The following is a 26,472-nucleotide window of genomic DNA, read 5'->3' as shown; positions in this document are numbered from 1 at the left end:
TTATTTTTATTAGTATCTGGTAAATAAACTACGGATATTTATGCACTTATGGCAGTGCAGCTTTTTAAAATGCGAGGAAGTCTCCAAAATGGCAAAACCTAGTAGCATTTTCATATTATTTTAACCTCTGTGAAAAGGGTTAAATACCGGTGACAAGAGAATAAAATTTGATTTCGACTTAACCCTTTGACTGCGGGACATTGTAGAATCAATAACATCGAGAGAAAACGAAGTGGAACAGGTATGTCAATCGCTGTACAGTAAAGAAAGAAATTCGGTATCGACAATTAATAACAGATTTAATTTGACATTTTTAAAACAATGATAAATTGTTGCAACGGCGAACGCGTTGCAGTCTATATAAAATTTAGGGAGCGTTCATTTACGCCTTTTGTATATGTTGGTAGACTTGTGAGGGAGTAAATACATATACGCCTTTCATAGTGAAAGGGTTGAAAGAAGGGAACAGCATTCATTATTACTAGAAATCTCCGACAAAAGTCTGACATGTTAACCCTTTCCGATCGCTTTCTCTTCTCATTTTTATACGAAATTGAAACATATTATTGCGTTACATGTATCTAAACTTTAAACAATAATTAACAATTTTAGTTTTTCCAAATTAATTCTGCATGTTACGTATCCACTGTTTCTTCGACAAGAATTAACCCTTTACACTCAAGACGCTATTAAAATTACTCTATTCTGCTTTAAAATAATTCTTATAGCAACAATGTTTAGCCTTGGCAACTTTAGCCCTAGAAATATTGTTAAAAATTAAATTATTGGTATCAGGCAAGCCAGTTAATTTTATATGTACAAAATACGCTTTGTTAAATAAAATTGGAAATAATAGAAGCCAGAAAAATGATTTAAGATCTCCAGTTAAAATGACTCGAGTGCAAAGGGTTAACCTTATCGCTCCAAGAATTTTACAGAACGCTGGAACGCTGCCTCAAGCTTGTCCACATTACTGTCAGTTGGAGCGATAAGGGTTAATTCTGACCATCATGACAGATATATATATAAACTCAGTACGACCGCAAAGGGTTAAAATACAGACAAGGGGTTAACAACGCCTAATGCGTTAATGGATGAAACATATCTGATATTGAAAATTTCGTACAATTGCGTCATTTGAAGTGACAATGGTTAATTCGGACTATCATGTCACCCATGTAAAAAGTTAATACGACCACAAAGGGTTAAAGTACAGACAAGGTGCTAACAATGGTTACTGCAATAATTAACGAAACATATCTGAGATTGAAAATTACGTAAAACTGCGTCATTTGGAGCAATAAGGGGTAACTCTGACTGTCATATATATAATACCATCGCAAAGGGTTAAAGTACAGACAAGGTGCTAACAATGGTTACTGCAATAATTAACGAAACACATCCGAGATTGAAAATTCCGTAAAGCTGCGCAGAAAAACGGGACATCGCGTAAAGATCCGCAGTCTGCTCATAGGTCACAGCTCTAGCCAGCAGGGTTCCGTCGAGGCGAGGCGAGGCAAGGCGAGGCGCGGCGCGGCGGGGAACGACTCGCAGCCGGCATCGTGCACGTATCGATTAGAAGGTTTTAGGTCCCCGGGTTCTCTCCTGCTTTCTCGTGAACTCCGGGGCCTCCGTTCCGAGTTAATCATCCCGCAACCCTGACAGCAGTTTCGATCGAATTCGGCGTACGGTGTTGTCCCTCTCTCTCTCTCTCTCTCACACCCCCGCCCCCACATGTCCCCCCTCCTCGCGCGCGCACGCAAGTGGTTCATTTCCGGTTACGAGACACGGTGGCAGGCGGGCGTTTCGATTCGTGCACGGTTACGTCCGATCGAAAACGGCGCAGCCTCGGCACGCGCGGCCGCGCATCGATTTCAAGGGAGCGCGGCGAGAGGCAAGGGTTAGGTCAGGTCCGCCGGTCGACGAGATCGCCGTCTCCCGTAGGAACGGAATTTCCGGAGCCTGGAACGAAATGTTCTATGGAGCCTGCGACGCCGACGGGGGCCCCCACGGAATTTCGGGGCGGATTACGTCCGCCGGATTTCTCGGGGCACACGGTCTGCCGCGCGATTACGTTACGCGGGCACGGTGCGAGAGAGAGAGCGAGGGTAAAAATTGCTCGAGCGTAGGGTCGGGGCGGAGAAGCCGCCCCGGGAGAAAAAGGCGACGGTGCGAGGGTACGTGCGTCCGACGGCTCGCCGCCACCCCCCGGACGATGCGCGTTGCCGCGAGAAGGGGACCTTATAGAGGCTTAATCGCGATTCGACAGGTTCCGCACGACCCTTTCGGACGATACGACGACGACGGCGGAGCGGTCGGTCGGGGCTGTGCACGCGTGATCGCGATAGGGTAAGGGCTCCGGGGATCGGTGACAAGGGTTCGCACAACCGCGTTCGTACGCGCGGCAAGGCGCGGAAAATAATCTGGCCGGATAATCGCGGGATCGCGCGACCGAGGGTTTTCAGGCTCGTCACCGGTCTATATGGTCTCGATCGTCTAGCCGCCCGGCTACGCTCGCGTCTCGACGGAGCATGCTTTCGGAGTTCGCTCGCACGAAATTGCTTAACGCTTTCTTCGCGCTTTGCCGCACGGAATTGTCGCAGCCGTCAGCACCGCGAGTTGCCTTCTTTTGCACGCTCCGCTTCCTATTCGCTTCGTTTAGCGTTACGCGCGCACGCTCCCTCGCTCGCGCCTCGACCCACAGTCCGGCAAACAAAGCGTCGCGGGACGAATATGTGAAATCCAGAGATTATGGTAGAATGCTGGATCTTGGTACATTATTATATGCTTTGTAAAGTATTATGTTTGTGTAGCATGTACTATGCATGTACTTATACTATAGAATATTATAGTATACTGTATATGATGTGTGTACTCATTATACAATATATTGTTATACTATATACTATAAGTGTCGTACTATACATTATTATAGTATACTATATGCGATATACTATACAGTATTATACTGTACTATGCACGTTGTACTATACAGTATTATACTGTACTATGCACGTTGTATTATGCAGCATGATACTGTACTATACAGTATTATAGTGTACTACACACTTTGTACTATACAATATTATACTGTACTATACACGTTTTACTATACATTATTATACTGTATTATACACGTTGCACTATACATTATTATACTGTACTATACACTTTGTACTAAACATTATTATACTATACTATGCACGTTGGACTATACAGTATGATACTGTACTATGCACGTTGTATTATGCAGTATGATACTGTATTATACTGTACTATACACGTTCTACTATACAAGTTATACTATACATTATTATGCTGTACTATACATTATTATATCATTCTGTACACATTATACTATACTATACATGCTATATGTACACGCTTATACATGATACATATATTATATGCTATGTATGATTGAATGTTATACATGAATTTATATATATGTCTAAGCATATAATAATTCGATAAGATCCTAATATAGTTATAAGAGAATATTTGGATATTATATTTCTGTTCCCCGTGGCCGCGCTGTATGACATTCTAATCCTCGAACGTGCGAAAAAGATGGCAGCCGAGCTTGCGCGAAAATTCACCATTTACCGGTGCCTGCGCCTCTTCCATAGTTCCACGTTTATCTCTCTCCCAGTCGCGCAGCTGTTTCCAAGCCCCGTTCCTACATGCCTAGCTTCTACGATTTCAGGCAACGTACAGGGTGTCCCAACAATTTCTACCAATCCGGAAACGAAGAGATACCTAAAGTCATTTCAAGCAATCTTTTTCGTTCACGACAATGTTCTCCTTCGCATTATTGACCCCTTGCGCTATAATAACGAGTCAGACTCCTGATACAAATTTCATGCAAGATCTACCAAAGATTAACATTATTAATTTTATTTTAGCTGCGTCGATATATTTAGAAGATAACCTTTGTTTCGCGTTTCATCGATCATACTGTGTATAATCGTTTTGACAACTGTTCCAAACTTATCCTGAAGCGTGCGAAATTGATGACTATGTTTACCATAAGCATCTCATTGGCCACCGTTTTTCCTTGATAACTCCTAAACAAAAGCAGGGATCGCATCTTCGCAAAGGAAAATGTTGCTCAAAATAACCCAAAGAACCCCACAGTTTCCAATCGCATTCGACTTTCGGGACACCCTGTATCCGACGAGAAAAAAAAAGTCCAGCTCGGCTACCTTATCGCGGCTCGTTATCGCGACCGAAACGATCGTTATCGCGAAAGGGAGGCGTAGCGGCGCGGTTAGGGTCAAAGGTCGGCACTAGTTTTTAGGGGAATTCCAATCTCGGCATCTCGACTTACGGAGCCGGTCCCGCAAGCTTTCCCGTGACGAGGTTTCCCGTGTTAGAGGCGAGAGACGACGACGACGCACGCAGCCAGATTTCGTCCCTTACGGAATTGATCGCGGCTCGGCCAAGGGACACCGGTGGTTGGCTCGCGTCTCCCCAGCGGCGTTCTCTCCCTTCGGCGTCGCTGTCCCCTCGTCGGGTTTCACCGAAAAAAAAAAAAACGGCCAGGGAGGAAGCGGCGAGAAGGGCTCGCGCGCGTAGCGAGAAGAGCGCGCAAGGCGGAACCACGAGCGCGGGCGAAACAACGAGCGCCAAGAGGCGAGGCGCGTTTTTCGTTCGGGAAGAGAGAGAGAGAGAGAGAGAGAGCACGGGCGGGCGACACAGCAGCAGCACCGGAACCATCCCTCGGAAAGCGCGCCGCCTGCTATACGCCGTAGGCGAGCACCGCACGCGGATCAATATTACAGGGCGGCCTTATCCTTTCTCGATTCTATCTTGGAAGTCGAGCGTGTCCCCGAGGCTCGCTGCGACACTCGATAGCCGATGAAAATTCGTGGCGAGTGGGGCACACGCGCGGCCGCGACGCAAAACCGAGCGTAATTTTATCCCGGCCTGTTCACAAGCGGCTAAAGTCGAGAGAGCAGGTAGCTGATACGGGTCGTTTGGCGACGTCGTGGTCGGGTGGGGGAGCGTATCGTCGAGCCGGACGATAGCGACACGATATACGCGAGCCGGTGTTCGCGATGCTTACGTTCACGGTGCTCGCATAGGGGCCCCGTCGCGTTGTTTCGGATACCGTGTGTGTATCGTCGAACGACCGAAAACCGACCACCCTGTTCGATTCCGCGCGATCCGATCTCTCGTCCGCGCTCGTTGCCAGTTTTCTGATCCGCGGCGGATAACACGAGCGAGTCGCGTGATACCGCGTATCACACCGGCGCGCGCGGGGGACCACAGCTATATATTCGTGTAAACGTAGCGACGAAACGCGCGCGCGCGCGGCAGCGAATCGAGGTTAATGCCCCCTTCGCAGCCATCGGCTTGTCCCGTCGCTCGCCTCGCTTCGCGATTTCCTAGCGCCCTGCGCTCTCGATGCGCCCGTCTCTCCTCTGTTCTAACGCGGGTGCAGCAACGCGTGGCCCGATACCACTCCGCATATTTTTCTGATCGCGACCCAGCCACGAGGTGCACACGCAACCCCGTCCGCCGGCCCCCCCTCTCCCTCTCTCTCTCTCTCTCGCTCTCTCGTTCTCGGCTCGTGCGTGGCTTTCTCTCGGCAGGGTCGACACCCCCGCGCGACGATCTATAGGCCTCGGAGCAGTAGACTAGTTCGGCCGACTCCGCGGCACTCGAAGCCGATGGAAGGTGGAACAACGTTGGGAAAGGAGGACCGGCGAGGCACGCGATCGGACGGCCGGCGTGCAGAAGCGCGTCGGGCTCTTAATCCAATTTCAAGCGCGAAAGGGGAAAAGCCGGTTACGTAGGAAGAAGAGGGTTTATCGTAATAATCAGCCATTGTCGTTGGAATATAATGAGCGCCGTCTCGTGGACGACGCGCCCCGGCTATTCTTCTCTCGCGACGCTCTTCCTGCCCCGATGCGATCCGCGGTGGAGCAATGGACCAACATCGAGAATCAATATTTTTTTTTTATTGTGTTTGCTACGTTGCGAGGTTTGTGGAATCTAGAGGTTGATCTAGTTATCTAATCTATCGTATTCGCGTGTAAATAATCGATGAAGAAAGAAGATAGTGATCTTCAATATCCGGAAAATATTATAGTATGGATGGCGATATGATTGACAATGCTTTTTAAAGCGTTTGCTTGTTATGACGCTGTGTTTTTTAAACAATTCCTGTATAATTTTAGTAACACTTTATTGACTGTAAAGGTCTCTGTTGTTATAGGTAATTAAATCTGTTAACATTTTTATATTTTTCAGTATTATTATATTATATATTTTTTACACTATATACCAGTATTAACTCTTCGCACTCGAAGCGATCTTAATTGGAAATCTGAAATCATTTTTCTCGCTTCTAGCACTTTCATTTCATGTAACAAAATTCATTCCATGCATATGAAATTCAGTGACTCATATAACAATTACACTTTCCACAAATCTTTCTATATAGAGAGATAAAATTATAAATTATAAATAATTTTGAAACGTTATTACTACAATTTTAATAGCGTCGCAGAGTCGCCACTCGAGTGCAAAGGGTTAAACGATATTTGTTTTATCCATTTTATTTATTTCATTTTTATTTTATTTACTTTATTAATCGCGATATTTAAGAAATTATATAATTGGAATTTGCAGTGACTCAGTAGCCGTTTTTATTTTAATTTTATTAATCGTGCAAGGTATTTAACCCTTTGCGGTCGAGTGGCGACTCTAAAGCACCGCTATAAAATTATCATGCTACAGCTCAAAATAATTTGTAACAAATTTACTTATATTCAAAAAATTGTTAATTGTTTTTTGTAACTGTTGCACGAGTCATGAAATTCGATCCCATAATGTATAAAATGCATCAGATTATATAAAATGGAAAAAACTATAAGTTTGGATAAATATTTTAGATTTCCTGTTAAAATGGCTCCGAGTGCAAAGGGTTATTCACTGTGCGCTCCCTTGAACTATTCGCTACGAATTACACCTGTTAATTGATTTTTCATTAAGACTCGTTGACTATTGACTGCCTTTGATTTTATATTAATTTTCGAAGACCAAACCTCCTTTTCTCTCTCTCTCTCTCTCTCTCTCTCTCTCTCTCTCTCTATCTTTCTTTCTTTCTCTCTTTCTTTTTTTATCTAGAGGCGATGAGACCGTACCCATTGATTAAAAAAGCGAGAAACGACGACGGGGCCACTCGCGTCGAGCTTTTAGCATCGAGGCGAGGCTGGCAGCGATAATGGTAATCGGTGAAAAGCAGCAATTAAAAGGTAACCCGCGCCGCGGCGACGTTTTCGCCGTGCGATTTTCTTTTCCATTATTTTTTTTCGAGTTTCTCGACTACCCACGGCTGGAACCCCGCTCGTCGATTTCACGTCGTTCCCCCTCACACGCTCCCAGCAGCCGCCTCCGCCGCAGCATCGTCGCGCACTTCCGTTTACGAGCGAAACTTGCAAAAATTCGTAATTATGGGCTTATTTAACGACTTAGAAAATCCCGCGAATTAACGAGCGCGCGTCTCAAGAGGCGAGCCGCGCGCGCGCGCGTCTACGACAGCCCTCTCCTTCCCCTCCTCTGCATTCCCGTCTCGTCGACCTCGACGAGTTGCCACTCCGCGCCTCTCCAACTTCCGCTTCGCACCGTCTCGCACGATTCGCGCGCGCGCGAGCGCTCGACGTCGTCCCGCGCTCGCCTCTCTCGCGCGACAAACCGCGCGTTTCCTTTTTTTCAGCCCCTTCGGCCGGCGCGCGAAAACGTCGCCGCCGATTCGCCGAGGGAAATCGGAGAGGCGTCCCGCGCTCGAGCGACCGTCTAGCTTCCAAACAGCGTTTCAACGCGCTGTACCTCGGCACCGACCTTGGAAAAATGCCTCGTTGCATCCATCCGCGACAAGCGCTCGCGCCTCTTTCGGGCGATTTCGAGACGAAACCGAGTTTCTCGGTTACGCGCCGGAAGCGAGATTTCGCGATCGCGATTGCGGCGATACGCTCCGACACGGCCCTGCGCGCTCCCCGCCGCATGGCAACGGCGACGTCGGCACGACGGCCGTGTTCGTTGCTGAAAGGATCACGCGAATCGACGTGATCGAGGCGGTTTAACCTTTTGGATACTACGCGCCGCTATAGTGGCTTTCGCGGATATCATTTTTCAGGACGATGCGCCACTATAGTGGCTTTCGTGCATGTTTCGTGTATTATATGAGCCGTTCAGTGCACACATCGACTAACTCCATAAAACAAAAAGTCGAGAAACGCGATGAAATGATGTACATTGATTTTTAAAATTCCTGTTATAACATAGATTCACATATATAATGTAGAATGAATAAATACAGATATAGCTTTCATTTAACGTATAATTTAATGTATAAAATTAATATTATTTAATGTATAAAATTAACAAGAAAGAATAGCCAAAAAAGAAAAAAAAAATTTTGCCGTTTAATGGTGTTAATCTTTATTATTCAGGAAAGTTATTATAAATATAAAAAGTTATGACTATACCAAGTGCTTTGACACTTAAATTTAAGATTTTTCAAAAAGTGGAGTTAATCGATGTGTGCACTGGGCGGCTCATATTATTAGTTATTAAAGTGAATTGTTATAGTTAAAGTATGTGTAATATATATTTTCAAAAAATTATGATTCAATCATCGAATGCCGTCCAGGGAAATAGCCGCACGCAGAATTCAGCCGTATCTAAAAGGTTAATGGTAGCGGATGGCCGGCGCCGTGTCACCATGGAATCGAGGAGGAATGAGAAGAGTAGAATAGATTAACCCTTTCGGTACGAACGCTCTATCCGCCGTGACAATCTCGCTGTACGAGGCGCCGCGCCGAAAATTCTTTATATAAAGATAATTTTATATAAAGAAAATTCTCCTTTATGTAAAGATTGTCCTAAGTGATAAATAAAAACGGTGCTTAATGAAGCAATGTCTTTTTAAACAAAAAGTGTTGCTTCTAGCTTCAATATTAAGAAATACTTATTAACACGTTGAATGCCACGGGGGTCACCGGTGACCGGCACTGAACTTGGCAGTGACGCCGTGGGGGCCACCGGTGACCGGCGCGCTCAGTTTGATGAAAATATATATAATTTAAACAAATGACAATACTTATAATTTTTTTATTATTATCATCGTTGATGTAGTGGTGCGAGGAAATGAATGCCTTATAAAACATCTGAAAATAGTTTTATTTATACATGAAATATAGTTTTATTATGTGACATATGTATCGCATAATAGAAAATTCATCGTGGCGCGACGGACAATTCCTGTAAAATGGGCGCGGCATTCAACGTGTTAATATAATTTTTATAAATCGTAAACCTTCTTGTTGCAAAAATTATTTTCGAATGAAACGGAATAATTTTAGCGGTGCCTCGGAGTCGCCGCTCGAGTGCAAAGGGTCAAGGATTCGACAAAATTCAAAAATGGACGGTTACCAAGCGGATAAGCGGCTCGCGAAATCTCCGCGGAACCGTCTCAAAGGGTTAAGACGGGTGGCGGTCTCGCGGAATCTATGCCGACGCGACGAATCCGCTGGGAAGTGAGTCGATCCGCGGTGCGCGCTCGCGTGCACGCCGCGCGCACTCCTGACCTTTCGAAAGCCTCCGCTTGCGCAACACGGATTGCGGGGCGGCTCGCGGACTTTCGACGCGGTTGCATCTCGAATCGTATCGGACGAGACAAAAGACGTGTTACCGATGGGTACGGGTGCTAACACGGAAGCTGGTCAGTTATCCGCAAACTTTCAAACTTTGTGCTTTCCTCGTGCCACAAAAGGTAACCCTTTCGAAATAAACGGCGCAAATGCGACTTCGCCGTGGTCTAAAACCAATCTTGGAGAACAAGTCTACGCAGCCCTTTATTCTTAACCCTTTCCGTACGAGTGCCGGATATATCCGGCGTCTATGCGATGACCGGTATGGACGAGCGCCGGCTATATCCGGCGTCCATGTGATGACCGGTATAAACAACAAAATTTAATATTAACACGTTGAATGCCACGCCCATTTTACAGGAATTGTCCGTGGCGCCACGATGAATTTTCTATTATGCGATACATATAATGTCACATAATAAAACTATATTTCATGTATAAATAAAACTATTTTCGGATGTTTTATAAGGCATTCATTTCCTCGCACCACTACATCAACGATGATAATAATAAAAAAATTATAAGTATTGTCATTTGTTTAAATTATATATATTTTCATCAAACTGAGCGCGCCGGTCACCGGTGTCCCCCATGGCGTCACTGCCAAGTTCAGTGCCGGTCACCGGTGACCCCCGTGGCATTCAACGTGTTAATAAGTATTTCTTAATATTAAAGCTGGAAGCAACACTTTTTGTTTCAAAGGACATTGTTTTATTAAGCACCGTTTTTATTTATCACTTAGGACAATCTTTACATAAAGGAGAATTTTCTCTGTATAAAGAATTTTCGGCGCGGCGCCTCGTACAGCGAGATTGTCACGGCGGATAGAATGCTCGTACCGAAAGGGTTAATTCTTTCTACTCCTCGATCCCATGGTGTCACGACGCCTAGCTACGCGGCGTATTTTCAATATTGCTCTAGGAACGCGCCGGTCGACTCGGCACGGTATGGTGTACCGTTACCGCTGGGTGTACATTATCGATCGCTACCGATCTAATTACGGGAGAACAGAGCCCCGTAGTCCCCGTCGGCTGTAGGCGCACGCGCCGATGCTAACGGAGGAACGAGAAAACCGAAGACAATCGGGGAACGCATCCACGAACCCGCGATTGTTTTAATCGAATCTGGGTCACACGCTGTTCGGTCAATTTGGACGGAACGCGTAAACGAATCGGTCACTGTAGCGATATTTACATTGTTCGTTTTGTTTATTCATTTATTTATTCCTCGACGGGAGTAACCCAATAAACGTGCTGTTGAATTTTAATTATCCGGCGCTCTGTTATTTGAAATGTCCGTTTAATTGGCACATTTGCTCCGAGTATTTTTTGGTTGACAATTAACGTTGCGTTGTATTAATAAAATATTATAGTATTTATTGTATTATGTTTTATTGTACTATATTATGTTTTATTGTATTATATTGTACTATATTATGTTTTATTATATTATATTATACTATATTATGTTTTATTATATTATGTTATACTTTACTGTATTATATTGTATTATGCTATACCATACCATATTATACTATATTATGCTATACTATGCTGTATTATATCATATTCTATTCTATTCTATTTTATTCTATTATGTTATATTATACTCTATTCCATTTTTATAAAATATTATATTATATTATATTATATTATATTATTGCGTTACGTATAATTGAACTTTAAAAAAGAATTAATAAATTTTGTTTTTCCTTCTATAATCCTGTATATTATACAGTACTAGTATGCACTACAATTATCTGAATTTTAAAATAAATGGACTTGGACCACTTTCAAAATAAACGACTCAAATGTATAACTTCCGATGCGTACAATAAACGCTATAATATTAGGAAAATACTGAACCCGCATATTCTTCAAAATAAAATGAAATCACCGACAAATGACCGGTTGATGAAGAGTTAATTGTACGATACAAATGGGTGACAGCAAGCGTTCAATCTTACCTAACTACTATTAACTAATAATATAATATAATATACAATAACTATTAACCTTGTCCTTAATTATTGTTGCTGCGATTCGAGAGCCTATTTATAACCTGAAGGGTCATCAAACAGGAAGGACTATACAACACCGTGCATTCGTTACCATAAAGAGGACAATGCCCTAAGAAATGGTGCTGCATGAGGAACAATAAAAACTAGTTGACGGATTTGAATTGGGATTATTAGAAAGATGGCCCAGGCGGCATTATGCAGTGACGTATAACATACGGCCGTTCAGTATACATATATTATTGCCGGTCGTTCACCTGAACAGCCGTCGAGAGCTCGATCACCTGAGCTCGATGTCGTGCACAAAAACTATAGTTGCGTGAGCGGTCTCGTATGCAAGCCTAGGCGACACGAGCACGATATTCCGAGCGAGGAAAAAATTCGTCGTAATTTTCAACAATATATTTTACCTTATATATTTTATATTTCATTTGATATCTTATGCTATATATCACATTTTATATATTTTATCTCATATCGTATATTTTATTTTATATATCTCATTATATATATATTTTAATTTGTATATTTTAGTTTATACATTTTGGTTCATATATTTTATTTTATATATTTTAGTTTATACATTTTAGTTTATATATTTCATTTTAGGTATTTCATATTATATATTTTATTTGATAAATCTAAGCTTATAAGCTTATTTTATTTTGAACTAATAAATTGCATTACGCAAGACATTATACTGCTTCTACTATATTATAACAGAAAATCGTCAAAATTATACTATTCTTAGTGCCACTAAAGTGACATTATCCCCTTAAGATTGGAGTTCTATGGTCACCCATAAGACTCGTGATACAGTGCACTCAAATCTTCAAAAATTTCAAAAACATTACCACGGTATGTAAAACCATCAAAAATGTGAAAGGCAACGATTCCACGAATCGAAGATCAAAGTTACAATGCAGCATAAAACCGACAAAATCGCCTCCGCTGCGGCGTTGCTCTGGAAAATATCGCGCGATACTCTGCCAAGGATGTTAGAAATCTGGGACAAGGAAAACCTTGTGCCTTGGCTCCGATACGTTCCGCTCGAAATTCACGAGCCTTCGGGAAACACACACGTTTTCAAATCGAAAACGACATCGAACGCTGAAACGTTTGCCTCTGCAACTTAGGTCTCGTCCTCTCTATCCATTTTGGCCTTTGCCTTCTGCGCTCGATTGGTCGACGGGTCGACGCATTTATTGTTTCGGGTAGCAGTCGGAAGTGGTCCGCGTGGAATCTGCATTCGTTGAATATGCAGCGACAGCCTTGAACTTGGAACCGCTTAACCGATCGCGTCTCCTCGACGGCGTAGAAAAGGCTTCTCGCTGGACGTTTCGAATCGGATTTGTAATTGGTCTTACAGAGTCTTGAAAAAATGGTTTTTTTACGGGGTCGAGGTTTGCGATAGTGAGAGATGGAAGACTATGGATTAGGATGGATCCTAGTTTGAATTATATTATTACTTTCGTTATATTAAATATAATAATATTATATCGTATTATATTGCATTGCACTATACTGTATTGTATTATATTATACTGTACTGTATTGTATTATATTATACTGTACTGTATTGTATTATATTATACTGTACTGTATTGTATTATATTATACTGTACTGTATTGTATTATATTATACTGTACTGTATTATATTATACTGTACTGTATTATATTATACTGTACTGTATTGTATTATATTATACTGTACTGTATTGTATTATAATATATCATATAGTATTTTATTGTATTGTATTATATCATATCATATTATATTATGTTATATTACATTATATTACACATAATATATATATAATCATAATAATAGAACATAAAAATTTAATTGCAGGACTTTTTTCGATTCACTCCCCAGAATGATTAGCCATTAGATAAACAATTACCCTATGCAAAATTTGCAAATGATCGAGCAGCGGGAAGATGTACCGTTAACTTTAAACTTTTGTCAAAAGATGCAACAAATATTCGATGGTTCTAATACAAGGTCCACCATATACTGCAGATGGATCCCTATGTCTTTAGCGAAGATGCGTCAGTTCGTTCGCACCGTTTATGGGCTATAGGCTTATGGGTTAGAGACGCGTAACATTCCACGCGAGACCACCACCGACTCGTTCACGCCTGTTTCGCAAACAGACGCTTCTTTGGATTCGTGCCCGCCCAAACCGATTGGCCAACCGGCGGAATTGCGGAAGGTTTTCAAACGCGTATTCGAGCCGATACTTTGCATGAAATTAGCCCGCGATGGAAAGTTCTTCTGCCGTGGAACCCGGCCCGAACTTCGGATCCCAGTTGATCGGGGCACACGTGGGTCAACCGCGGCCCACGGTGGGATCGAGAAGTTCGGTGACAAATTGTTGTAACATTTAAACCGTTATAGATATTGCGATGAAATTTTTAAAAATATAAAAAATAAAATAGTTTTAAAATAGCAGCTTTTAGCCATTGATATTTAAATATTTCTTGCATTTGCTGTATAATAAATTTCCATTGCTGTTATCGATTTAAAAAGAGAATTGTTTAAATGTCATTATACACTTTTTATTTTCTTTATAATTATATTTAGTTTGTGTAATGTTTTATGGAATATATTTTAGGGAACATCCGCGGCCCGTGAACGAAGCGCGGTCGCTTTTAAACAATTATAATTTTCAAATTGGTTTTTATAGAGACACGACGTTTTCACAGTTATTTAAAGCAATCTCTGTAGAAAATAATACTTTTTACTAGAATTTATCAAATATAGAGAATTTGATAAATCTGTGACGTATCTATCAGCGTTACTTTTTTAATTTATTATTATTAGTAACAGCTAAAAAATTATATTATTTCTTATTAACAATTTGTGATCTTTATATTTTTGATCTGAATTTATGATCTCAATGCTTATTACAACTATGATAATTATTAAACTTTACTAATGTCTTTATTACCAAGATCTAAAGACAATTAAGATACAATATTAATTGATTGGATATCGATACAAAATATTTAATTTTTTGAAAAAGTATCCGGACCGCCGTGGCCCAAAAGGCGCATAGGATGGACAGGGAAGAGATAAAAAAAAAACGATCAAGCAGGTTTCACTCACCGTGTAGCTGTGCGAGGGACTGCAGCGTGCTGGCATTGCAGTTTATATATCCTGAAACACAAAGCCGACAAACGGTTCGATTAAAAACGTGTCCCGTTTGGCGGTGTCCCGCCGCGAACGGGCGGGGCCGGGCCGCGTCGCGTAATCTCTTCCGTTTCGAAATTTCCTAAACGATCGTCGACGCGACGCGACGGCGCGTGAAAGCGTCGGTTGCGTCAATTTCGTTCGCTGCGCTTGCGACTACAGGCTGTGCCCCGTGGTGCCTGCGGCTCGTTTCTTTTCTTACACCGTGTTTCATCGCTGTAGAATTATGTGTGTCCCTCGATATATTTATCGACGGATTTATATTTATTATATAATTATTGTCATTATTTTCGAGAGGTAGGACCGCGTACAGTGAACGTTAAAAACGCAACCGAGTCTGTTGTTTCTGTTGCAACATTGTTAATAAGATGACGTTGCAACCTGCAATGCAGATTATTCAATGTATTGATGTAAATTGATTTTGGTGGACATGAATAATTTTCTGGTATTTGGTTTAATTGTATAATTAGAATTATAGAAGTTAGCGAGATCTGTTGAATACGTTTTTTGGAGTTTTTAATGTAGAGTCAGATGAGAAAGGTGTAAGACCTGAGTTTTTGATTTTTGTTGTTGTTTCATGTAATAGAAATATTAAAGAAAAACTTTTATAGTCATACCATTATAATTACAATATTAATACTAATAGTCTAGTAGTATTACAGTCATATTTTTAGACATGTAATAATACTAAGTCTAGCAGTATTATAGTGATACTATTTTACGTATAGTATTACTGAGGCTAGTAGTGTCATAACTGTGCTACTATAATTATAATGCTACGAAGTCTAGTTATATTACAGTCATACTATTATACTTACAATATCAATAAGTCTAGTAGTATTATAGTGATACTGTTATACTTATAGTACTACTGAGTCTAGTAGTATCATAATGGTGCTATTATAATTATAGCACTCCTAAATTTAGCCATATTACAGTCATACTATTATACTTATAATACTACTAAATCTAGTCATATTCCATTCATACTATTATACTTATAATACTACTAAATCCAGTAGTATCATAGCCCACAAAACTCACTAAACCGCTTCGTTTATCATTTAAAAACAATTCAAGTCACCTAGTTCAATTTTAAAGAAATTCTACTATACTCAAGTTTCTCTATTCACATAATCGTCACCGTACCACAGCAACTTCTTAAAAGAAAATAAACCCGATAGTAATACAAATCGTCTAGTCCACTTTTTAAAAAAAGATTCTGTTATTAACCTCAATCGCTGCGCGTATAATTTAAATACGGGATGACGTTGGTGTACAACAAGAGTATAGAGTATCTCATCGTATCGCATCGTATCGTATCGACCGGTATCGTATGTTGGTACCCAGTGACGCAAAACTAAAGAAACTTCGGATCAAAATGAAAAAAAGTCGAACCGCCTAGCCGCGGACGGCTGTAGCGTGCCCGTTGCCGGAGATCACGTTGCACGGTGTGTCGCAAGTACCTATCGGACTCGAAAGCCCGTTGTCGGTTATGTGGGTCAAACGTGGTTTCATGGTTTCGAAAAAGTCTGTATTTTATCGCGGAGGAACTGAGCCGATCGGCTACAACGACGACGAAAAAAGTGTTTACAAAAGGGCATTGGATATTTATTAGAGGTTGGCGGATCGTTCGAGACGCCGCTGGAAGAAGATGTCGCAAGGCGCGGTTTGATTTTAACCCTTTGCACTATGATAACTTAATGGTACTTTGATAATTTCCTGATCATATGTATATCAAAATATTTAATAAAAATAATGGCAATTTCTGAATAATTTCCTGATAATAAATATAAAAATATTTCCTAAAAATAATTTCATAATAATTTCCTAATAATAAATATAAAAATCGTATTTAAGATCGGCATATCGAGTCTTGTAGAGTATTACAGGGAGAAGGGTTCAATTGAATTTGCTACGAAAAATTCAGGAAATATTCAAAGGAAGAATATTCCCTCCGAAAGAATATCCATGAACTTTTTCGTCACTTTCCTCCACGGAGATACAATCTATTAACCCTTTACACTGATACAACGAGTCAGACTTTCGATAATATAGATACTATTAATTTTTCTAAAATCAAAATAAAATTGAATTCTTCTGTTGTCAAAGTCTCGAGCAGTTATTTGACCATAAACATTTTTATATTTTATTAAATTAGCATTAAACAAAATTGATCTATGCTATTTATTTGACTCATTGCGAAAAGTATCTAATATTTAAAAAATTATATAAAAGCACTTCGATAATAGATATTAAACTATTGCCTGCCGTGACAATCGATTTGCAGGCTACTTGTTACAGTAAAAAGCTACCGCTCGGTAAAATGTTAACCAGAGTCACTATACACCCTTTATCAATCCTCTGCCACCGATACCAGAGCTCGAACAACTCCATGAAATACGAGTTCGTCCGCCGTCGACGAAGCGGCGGAGCGAGCAAAAGGCAACAGGGCATCAACGCGCCCGATGCTCATCTAGCAATAGCACGATACCCCGAATAACGGAACGCAAGGCTCGAGTTCGTTGCTCCGATTTCCATCTCGCGCGCGCCTCGCGGGGGCATCGCGCGCTCTCCGGAAAATCGCGGGGACGCGTCCGCCGGTGACTCGTTTCGATCCATCGACGAGGGGGGCTACCGAAATATCGCTTTCTCGGGGAAACGCGCCCGAAAGGAGAAAGCGACAGACGGCGTATCGCGGCGCCGCGGTCGTCGATTCGTCGATCGTACTTCTGGCACGGGCCGCTGATATTCTGAAACGACCCTTTCTTCCACGGAACCGCGGACACTCCTCTCGTCGCCGAAAACCGCGCCGCGGTGTCGCCGATCTTTGACTTTTTGCCAAGGGAACCCGAGACCCGCCCGTACGACCGCCCGTGTCTACGACGAGCGAAACGTCGTCGCGCCGAGAAAGTTCCGAAGCGCTTTCTTTTCGTTCCTGTCCGAGAACGTTTGCGATTTACTTTCCGCGGGTGTTGGCTGCGCGAGCAGTCCGCGCGCCGGACTGTGCAGAGCTCAACCTTTTTCCTTGGTTCGACGTGTTCGAATTGACGAGGAGATTGTCGGCGAGACGTTTTTACCGCGATACGTGTTTGACGGAGTTCGATGTAAGAAAATGGATGACTGTGGTATTGTCTGACGGATCCCATTGAATTACACGACGGTACTTGTAGCCGCACAGCGACGTGAGCGACGTAAGCAGCGCGAGCCGTCGCGAACGAAGGAAAGCCCTATTGAAACGTGTGACGATCAACTGACGTTGCAGCTTCCTTTTATAAGAGAAATGGAGTGTTGTAGTGATGATAAAAGAAAAGGAATAATTGTGTATGTAATGTTAAATACAATATTAGATGTATAATGTAATAGTTATTATATTTGCGATATTAGATATAATATTACTTGTATAATATAAAAATTATTATATGTATGATATTCGGTATAATATTACGTATATAATATAATAATTATTATATTTACGATATTAAGTATAATATTACATATATAATATAATAATTTTTATATAAATAAATATTGTACTTACTATATATATATATTATATTAAATATAACATATAGTTAGTATATTTTATATGCAATGGTATATTTAATATTACGTGTAATAGTTATTATATTCTATATGCTATATTTATTTTATAAATATCTTAACATACGCTATGAAATTTAATATATATAAAAATAAAAATTGACTAGAATAATAAATAACGTCGATCGTAATAAAGACGGCTAAAACGTTCTAAAGGGTCTGAAGATGGCAACAGGTGTTCACGGGGGCCGGCTCGTTCCGCCTGGCGTCGATACCGGTGGCTCGCGAGCCTCTCGGTCGATTCCGCGGTTCGCCGAACGATCGAACGGAAAATTAGCGGGACCGGACAAGGCAGGATGGTCGAAACGGTTCTATTCCGTTCCAGCCGTTTCTGGGAACCGACGCGCCTGCCTGTCCGAGAGTGAAACGGTGCGCGACGACGACGACGTGGTCTATTTCGCGCGGCACCGAGCTACGTTTTCGGCCCATCACCTTTCCGACTTTCTTCCGCGGCTTCTCGTTCCGCCAGGACAAACTTTCCTTCGGTTGGGATAACTCGAACCTAACCTAACCGAGAGCGACTCCTAAAAAGGCGTTGATCGGCCGAGCGAACGCTTCTCCGGTTGCTGTTTGCTAGTTGGTGTTATATAGTTGGTGATTCCTAGTTGGTGTTTGCTAATTGCTATTTGATGTTTGCTAATTGCTATTTTTTAGTTACTGTTTGTTAATTGCTATTTTTTACTTGCTATATGCTAGTTCCTGTTTACCGGTTTCCATTGCTAATTGCTATTCGCTAATCGCTATTTTTCAGTTGCTAGTTGCTAATTACTACTTTTCAATTACTATTTACTAGTTCTTGTTTACCAGTTTCTATCGCGAACTGTTATTTCCAAAGTTGCTATTTGCTAATCGTTATTTATCAGTTCCTAGTTGCTGTTTACTACTCGCGGTTCGCTAACTGCTATTTTCAAACTTCCTATTTTGCAATTGCTACTCGCCAGTTGCTGTTTACCAGTTGCTATTTGCCAGTCGCTGTTTGCCAGTTGTTATTCGCCACTTGCCGCTAGCTAATTGCTATTTGCTCGTGGCTTTCCCCTAACGAGCGGTTACGGTTATCGTCGGCGATCGAGTCCGCGAGTCACCGGGCGCGACTCGCGCTCGACTTCAAGCTGGTAGCGAAACGGGCGAACACCGGACCGCGCCGGACAAGATAGAACAGGACGGGTCGGAACAGGATCGGACCGGACCGGACGCTCCTCTCGTCGTTCGAGAGTTGTATAATCGCCGACGGATCGAACGGAACGTCGCGCGAAGGTCGACCGCATCTCGTCTGCCCGCGCGCGCGCGCGCGCTCGCTCTCGGTGCATACTTCTGTACGGTGCACTTACGCTCACGCTTACAAATCGCGCGCTCGCGTTTACACTTGGACGCGAACGCCTAGCAACCTTGTCATAGTTGCATCGAATCGCCGTCCGTCGCGGTCGCTTTTTCGTCGAAGGACAAGCCCGCGGGGGCTACGCGGCTGAGCGGGACGACGGTCGGCGAACGAGATCGAATTCGAGCGACGAGATTTTGTCGGAGAAAGCGTTAGATTTTCTAGCGGACCAGGTGACAGATCCTCGCTTTCTGCGATGAAACAAAGCCTCGAGGATGGAGAATGGGAAATTTAAATATTCTTGTGCTATGATTGCGGATTTTGTCTAATTATTTTATGGTTATGTGTGCTTATACATTATGTATGTATATTATATATTGAAGATTTTCTGTTGGACCTGGCGACGATAATCGCAATGAGCGATGAAACGAAGCTTCAAGGATGGAGAATGTAAAATTTAAATATTCTTGTGCAATGATTGCGGAATTTGTCCAATTATTGTATGATTATGTGTATGTTTACACATGCTTATATGTTATACATTGTATATTGTCGTATATGATTATATTGTACCTCATATTGTATGATTATACAGATAGTAGATATATGTATACTGTAAACATTATACATGATTATACATAGAAAGTATGCGAATGTCGATCGTTTTTTAAACAATATTTCATCATTTTCAATTTTGATTGCCCAGACTGATTCCTCTGATTATTCTACATAAAAAATGATTCGAATATTAAGGCAAAAGAATGATTAGTTCTTGAGATATTTCCTTACTGAAGAGGACATAAATATATGTTAAAATTTACAATATTAGGTTTTTTATATCTGCAATAGTTCATCGAAACACTGTCCCAATAATGGACAACCAATATTTTTTAAATGTAATATCAAAATATAGAATATCAATCATTTTTTAGTCGAAGCTCAATTACTTTTCAACTCCAAGCTGACGCATTACCCAAGGCAAATAAAAAAAATCAATGAAATTATAAAAATTAAGCTTACTGATTCAAACTTACTTAAACTTAATTTTATCGTTACTATTATTTATTTTTACAGTTTTATTATAAAAATAGCGGTAGGTAATGGCTAGACTTGAAGTTGAAACAATAGAGTTCCAATTAAAAAGTCTATAATATTATACTATAGTAAAATACTATATACAGCAGACACGTACTACAAACATAAAAATATAATAATTCGACAAAATCCGATATCGTTAACCCTTTGCGGTCGTATGGCGACTCTCTCAGGCGCCTCTAATAATTATCATGCCACGTTTCAAAATAATGTTTATCAAATTGACTAATATTTAAAAAATTGTTAAGAGCTATCATCTGTTACGTAAGTCATAAAATTCAACTTTACAATGTATAAAATGCTGCAGGTTACATAAAAATGGAAACACTGTAGGTCTGAAGAAATATTTTGCACTCCCAGTTAAAACGGCTCCGACTGCAAAGGGTTAAACGAGAACATTTCAATTTTCCATTTCAATCCCCGCGTCGCATCGGCGCGCCTCGCCCCCCCCCCCCCGTCCCTCCCCTCTTCCTCTTCCGAATAAAGCAGGGAACGAAAGCGATCGGATCCTAGCCGATCAACTTTTTCCCCATCGCGATCACCGCGGACCGTTAAATTCCGATTCCTGTGTTTTGCAACGGCCGCGCATTGCGACAGGCGCGTCTCGCGCTGCTCTCCGCGGATCCGTACGGCCCAAGACACCCGGTACACGCGCGCGCGCGCGCGCACACACACCGCCGCGGGCCGGCGTATTCAATTAGGTTGGCATCGGTGACATAACGCAGCCAATGATACGGATGTGCATATTAACCCATTTAGCTCCGTTACGCACGAACAATGCGCGCGGTGCGCCGTCGCGACCATCTCGCGCGCGCGGTGCATCCGATTTGTGCGGCCCTCCCCCCTCCCTTTACCACCGAAATCAAAGCGGGTCGCGCCGAAAAATTCCGAAGCGAGCGAAGCCGCGCGTTTTGCTCGCCCGCGCTCGCCCGCGCGCGCTGCGAGAATAGAGGCGGTTCTGGAAACAAAGAAAGTGGGTTTACGGACCAGATCCGCTTCTCATCGGACCAGCGACTGGTTCGCTCCGATTATTTCGAACACAACTCGCTATCCTTTATTACTAATTACTAACCCCGGCTGGTGTTTGAACGGAGACGATACACCTGACGACTTGGTGTGAAATGAAAGAGATTGGTTGCACCTGTACTATGCTATAATAGACATAATAATATGTCTTATAATAGACAGTATAGTATATGTATATATGTACTGTAATTTATAATTGTTGCGAATAATCTGTGGTAGATGAAAACGTGACACGTGTCAAGACAACTCCGTATTGCCATCAAGGAAATATTAACAAATACACCGTAATGATGTATCTTTTTTTTTTATATATAATCTTATTTCCAACTGTTATATATAAATTAATTCTGTAAAAATTCATTAGAAAATTTTCAATAAATTCAGTTTCGTATGATAGTTCGTATGATAGATTTCAGTATAGTGTGATATAATACATTCAATTATATTGTATTACATTGCCGTACAATACAATACAGTATAGCAAAGTATGCTACAGTAAAGTACAGTAAAGCAAAGTACAGAACAGCAAAGTACAGTACTGCAAAGTATAGTACAGCACAGTACAATAAAGCACAGTACAGTATAGTATAGTATAACATATTAAATTGTAGTATGGTATAGTATGTGGTATGGTATAGTATGGTATGGTTTATGGTGTGCGGTGTATGGTATGGCATGGTATGGTATAGTACAGTACAGTACAGTACAATACAGTACAGTATAGTATGGTATAGTATAGTATGGTATATAGTATAGTATAGATGTAATCAATCCCATCACGTCCCATTAAGTCATCAGTATCGCCCCCGGCGAATGCTTATTGCCAGGGGTGGCAGTAGCTCCGATAGGTTCGCCGCGTCATCCTGCGGAAAAAGGAGGACCGGGGAAAGAAAGTAAACTGGAAGCCGGGGCGAAAGAAAACATCGATCGCAACACACGGCCGCTAGAACATTCTCGGTTAAGAATAGTTTCGTCTCGGAGCGCGTCCGAGCGGTCGGCTAGGCGAAGGGAACGCGGCGCCGCGCAACTGGGAGCCGAGAGGCGCGGAAGAAACCGGGAGTGGTGTCGGAAAGAAGAGAGGGGTCGAAAGCATCGAATAAGTTCAAGAGTAAAGGCACCGTGCGGCGAACGCGTTCCAACACCGTCGGAATATTTTTAGCGGTCGCGAACACGACCGGGCCAATCGATTCGAGCAGAGCCGCGGAATATGGGTCGCGTTAAAATTACGCGGGGGTTTTCGCGAGCATTAGAAACGGGTTCCTCGAACCGGCCTGCCGCGGAGGATCAACGACCGAATTTCTGTTTCAAAGGGAATTCGCGGGACGATGCTCGCGCGCGTCGACGGTTGCGGCGGTGGTGTACGATAGAACAGGAGAGACGGTTTCAACGTGAGGCGAGAGTCACGGTTTCCTAGGGGGGAAACTGTACAGCGAGCTCGCCTATCGCGGTTGGAACGCCAACGATCTCTGCGCCCGGTTTCGTTTCTATTCCCGTCCTTGCTAGGCGAGAAACGCGAGCCGCTAGGATACACACAGAGCCGAGGGAGATCGTGCAGCCGCGACGCGAGCACCGGACTCGTTTCGGCCGGTTTCGAACGGTCCCGGCCGGTTTATCGGAGACAGTTTCCCGCGACAATGGCGGGGTGTTCGACGCAATTCGACGGAACCGCGTCCGAAAAAAGTTTCGCCAGGCCGGGCCTGTATCGTTTCCCGCGTTCTCTCGTCGCCGCGTCGTCCGAAACTCGGTCGACCGGAAATATCGTACGAGCACGCGCATCTAACCGTTAGCGAGCGTAGTATCGTTCAACAATGGGCTTCCCACGTTTTGTGCGCGTTAAACGATGGATAAGAGAAGGCGAAACGGGACGAGGGGGAGGAAGGAACGCGTTTTCCAAACGGTCCGAAACGGAATTAACATACAAAACGGGGGTTCGACGGCGCCGTTTTCCTCGCTTCCTCTCTCTCTCTCTCTCTCTCTCTCTCTCTTTCTTCAACTCGGTGGAAATTTGAATTCCAATAGGCAGTCGGCGAGCGGTCGGTCGCGAGATTGGTGGGCGATCGTTATCCGGCACGACTCGAGCTCGAATTGCCACCGACCGAAAACCCGTAGAGGCGAGGAGAACGATGCGGGCGATTCGGAGAGTCGGGCTAAATTTAAATGGCCCCGCCGTACTTGCGACGTATCGTTAACGAAATGCACTGGCAGTCGTCCACGATCGTCACCGAGCCTCGTCACACCGGGTCTCTCTCTCTCTCTCTCTCTTCTCTCGCCGCCGTCTCGATCGCCGTATTCCGGCGTTCCGGCGGACGAGAGATCGGCGGAACCAATACCGTACCCCGTTGGGAGGTAAAAAGGAAGTTCGTCTAGACGCGCGACAATGGTTGCCCCGTGAAAATGTTTGGTATCGCGGAAGCCGCGCATTCACGGGTGCAGCGACGCGGCGCGCGAGCAAAGGGTTAGAGAGACGTAGACGCGCGGAACGGAGCAGCAGCAATTTTCTAGGGTCCGCGCGGGGTCGTTCGTTGTACCCGTGTGTCTCCCGCGTGTCTCTCTCTCGTGTCTCGCGTCGCGTCAATCGCGAGAGGCCTTCCGGATACGTACACGTCTCTCGTCTGAATACTTTTTCGTTCTTCTTCTAGTTCCCCGTGAATGGAGTTATCGCACTCGAGGCGGCTCCGCGTCCGCTTTCGCCTCGATGGATACGCGCGAGGAGAAAGACCACGAGGAGGCGACGACGAGGGTCGCGCGCGCACAGAAAAGGGGGGAACAGGAGGAACAACGAGATGTGCACCATGGGGAAAGTTGACGCGCGCGCGCGCGCGCTGTCAGTGCTGCGTCTCGCGCGCACGCCGCCGTCCTCTACGACGCGCGGCAAATCGTCCGGATACTGACGTCATTGGACATCCGTAATCGCCGGTTATCGACGTATCGCCTGTCTCTACTCGTCCACCCGCTTGCCGGTTGATCCGCCTGATCCGCCCGCCGACCCGGTACCCTCTCGGGCTTCGACGAATCACGGATACCGATCGGAAGCTCGGCTTCGTTCTCGCTCGCCGGCAAGGAATCTAGAAAAACGCAAGATCGCGCGACGCAACGAAACTTTCCGAAGGGAGCCGCCGCAACGGCGGCCCGGGGGGCGGAGGGAGGAAGGGAGAGCCGCGGGGGAGGGGAGCGGAAGAAGGACGGATCCGGCTCGGCGGAGGGTGGCTCAAACTAAGCGATCGATAGTTGAATGCCCTCTAGTTGACATGCGTAGCCCGTACCTGCTCGCCTACGGACGCCCCTGTCCCCCCCACCCCCCTTGCTGCCTGCCTGCCTGCCTGCGAACTCTTTCTTTTTCCCCTGACCAAACCCGACACGACTCTTGCGCTATCTTGGCCAACGGTACACGCATTTTTCCTCTTCCCCGCTTCGACGACCGCCGGCTGTACGATCCCGACGCCTGTTCTAAGCTCGCACGCTAGAGCGAAACGTTTTTCTCTGGCGCGAGTGTGCAGCGCGATGAAAAATTCTGGAATACCCGCGGAATACGTCGACTTTGATATCGACGGCTACGACACGACTTCGCGCGGCTGACTCGTCGCTTGGAAATTTCCGTCGCGGCGAGTCTTCTCCTCGGATCGCGTCGCCGCTCTGTCTCTCTCTGTCTCTCTCTCCCTCTCCCTCTCACTCTATCGTTATCTATCTATCTGCCCGTATCTGTCAGGTGTATCCATCCGCTCATAAGCCAACTTCTATTCCGGTTAACAAGAGACGCGCGACAGAAACAAGTTCCATTAGGTCTACCAGAATGTTCTATCGCAAAATATCATCTCAAGTTTCAATAAACAAGCTTTAAGAAATAAACTTTAATAAACAAGCTTCAACGAATAGACTTTAATGCAGTTAATAGTTTCAGAAATAGTAACAATTAATTATCAAGTATCAAGGTTATCTCGCCGCGGTGATAAGAGATCGTAAGTTACGCCGGTAATTATAACGCACAATAAACGTTATCGGACGAGCGAAAAGTTTATTACGTTCTCTCGCATACGGGCAGAACTTTCCGATACGCGCGATAGATAATGCAAGAGCGGCGGGGAGGGCCGAGGAGAAGGCGAGAAACGCGGAATCGATATTGACGTTGCGGATTCGTTCGCGAAGAACCGGATGCGGCTCGACGCGCGACTAATTTTCCCGGAAACGAGGGAGAACGAGCCCTTCCAGCGGAAGAGTCGACGCGAACGAGGCTCGCGCGCGCGATTGCGATAGTCGTTGCTTCGTTTGGATTTACGACTATCTGGAAAGGTAAGCGATTCGTAGGTTTCACCGTCGCGTCGACGTTATTACCCGTCGACATTGTTATCGGCGACACATCGAAGACGGCGACACTGAGCGTTGATGAATAAGACGGAGACGGGGATTGCCGAGTATGGAATTGAGCCCGGATCGAGAACGTTCGCATTGATACGCGTCGAGCCGCGATACCTGTTAAAACATTCGACTTTGCGCTCTTGTGTTATTACTTTTTTTATTTATCTTTTTCACAGCCTGCCCCAAATACGAGTAGTAATCTGG

General features: G+C 43.7%; 1 protein-coding gene across 1 annotated transcript in view; it reads right to left on the bottom strand.

Annotated features, from left to right (window-relative positions):
• Positions 1-26,472, bottom strand: part of Orb2 (cytoplasmic polyadenylation element-binding protein orb2) — an 84,934-nt gene that overhangs the window by 25,673 nt on the left and 32,789 nt on the right. The window contains exon 3 of the mRNA XM_078181795.1: positions 14,793-14,843. Coding sequence (XP_078037921.1) covers positions 14,793-14,843 — 51 coding nt within the window. The remainder of the gene's footprint in view (positions 1-14,792; positions 14,844-26,472) is intronic.

Source organism: Augochlora pura, chromosome 5 (genome assembly GCF_028453695.1).
Source record: "Augochlora pura isolate Apur16 chromosome 5, APUR_v2.2.1, whole genome shotgun sequence".
Lineage (NCBI taxonomy): Eukaryota > Metazoa > Arthropoda > Insecta > Hymenoptera > Halictidae > Augochlora > Augochlora pura.
Note: the sequence above shows the minus strand (reverse complement) of the source record. Positions and strands in the feature narration are given on the sequence as shown.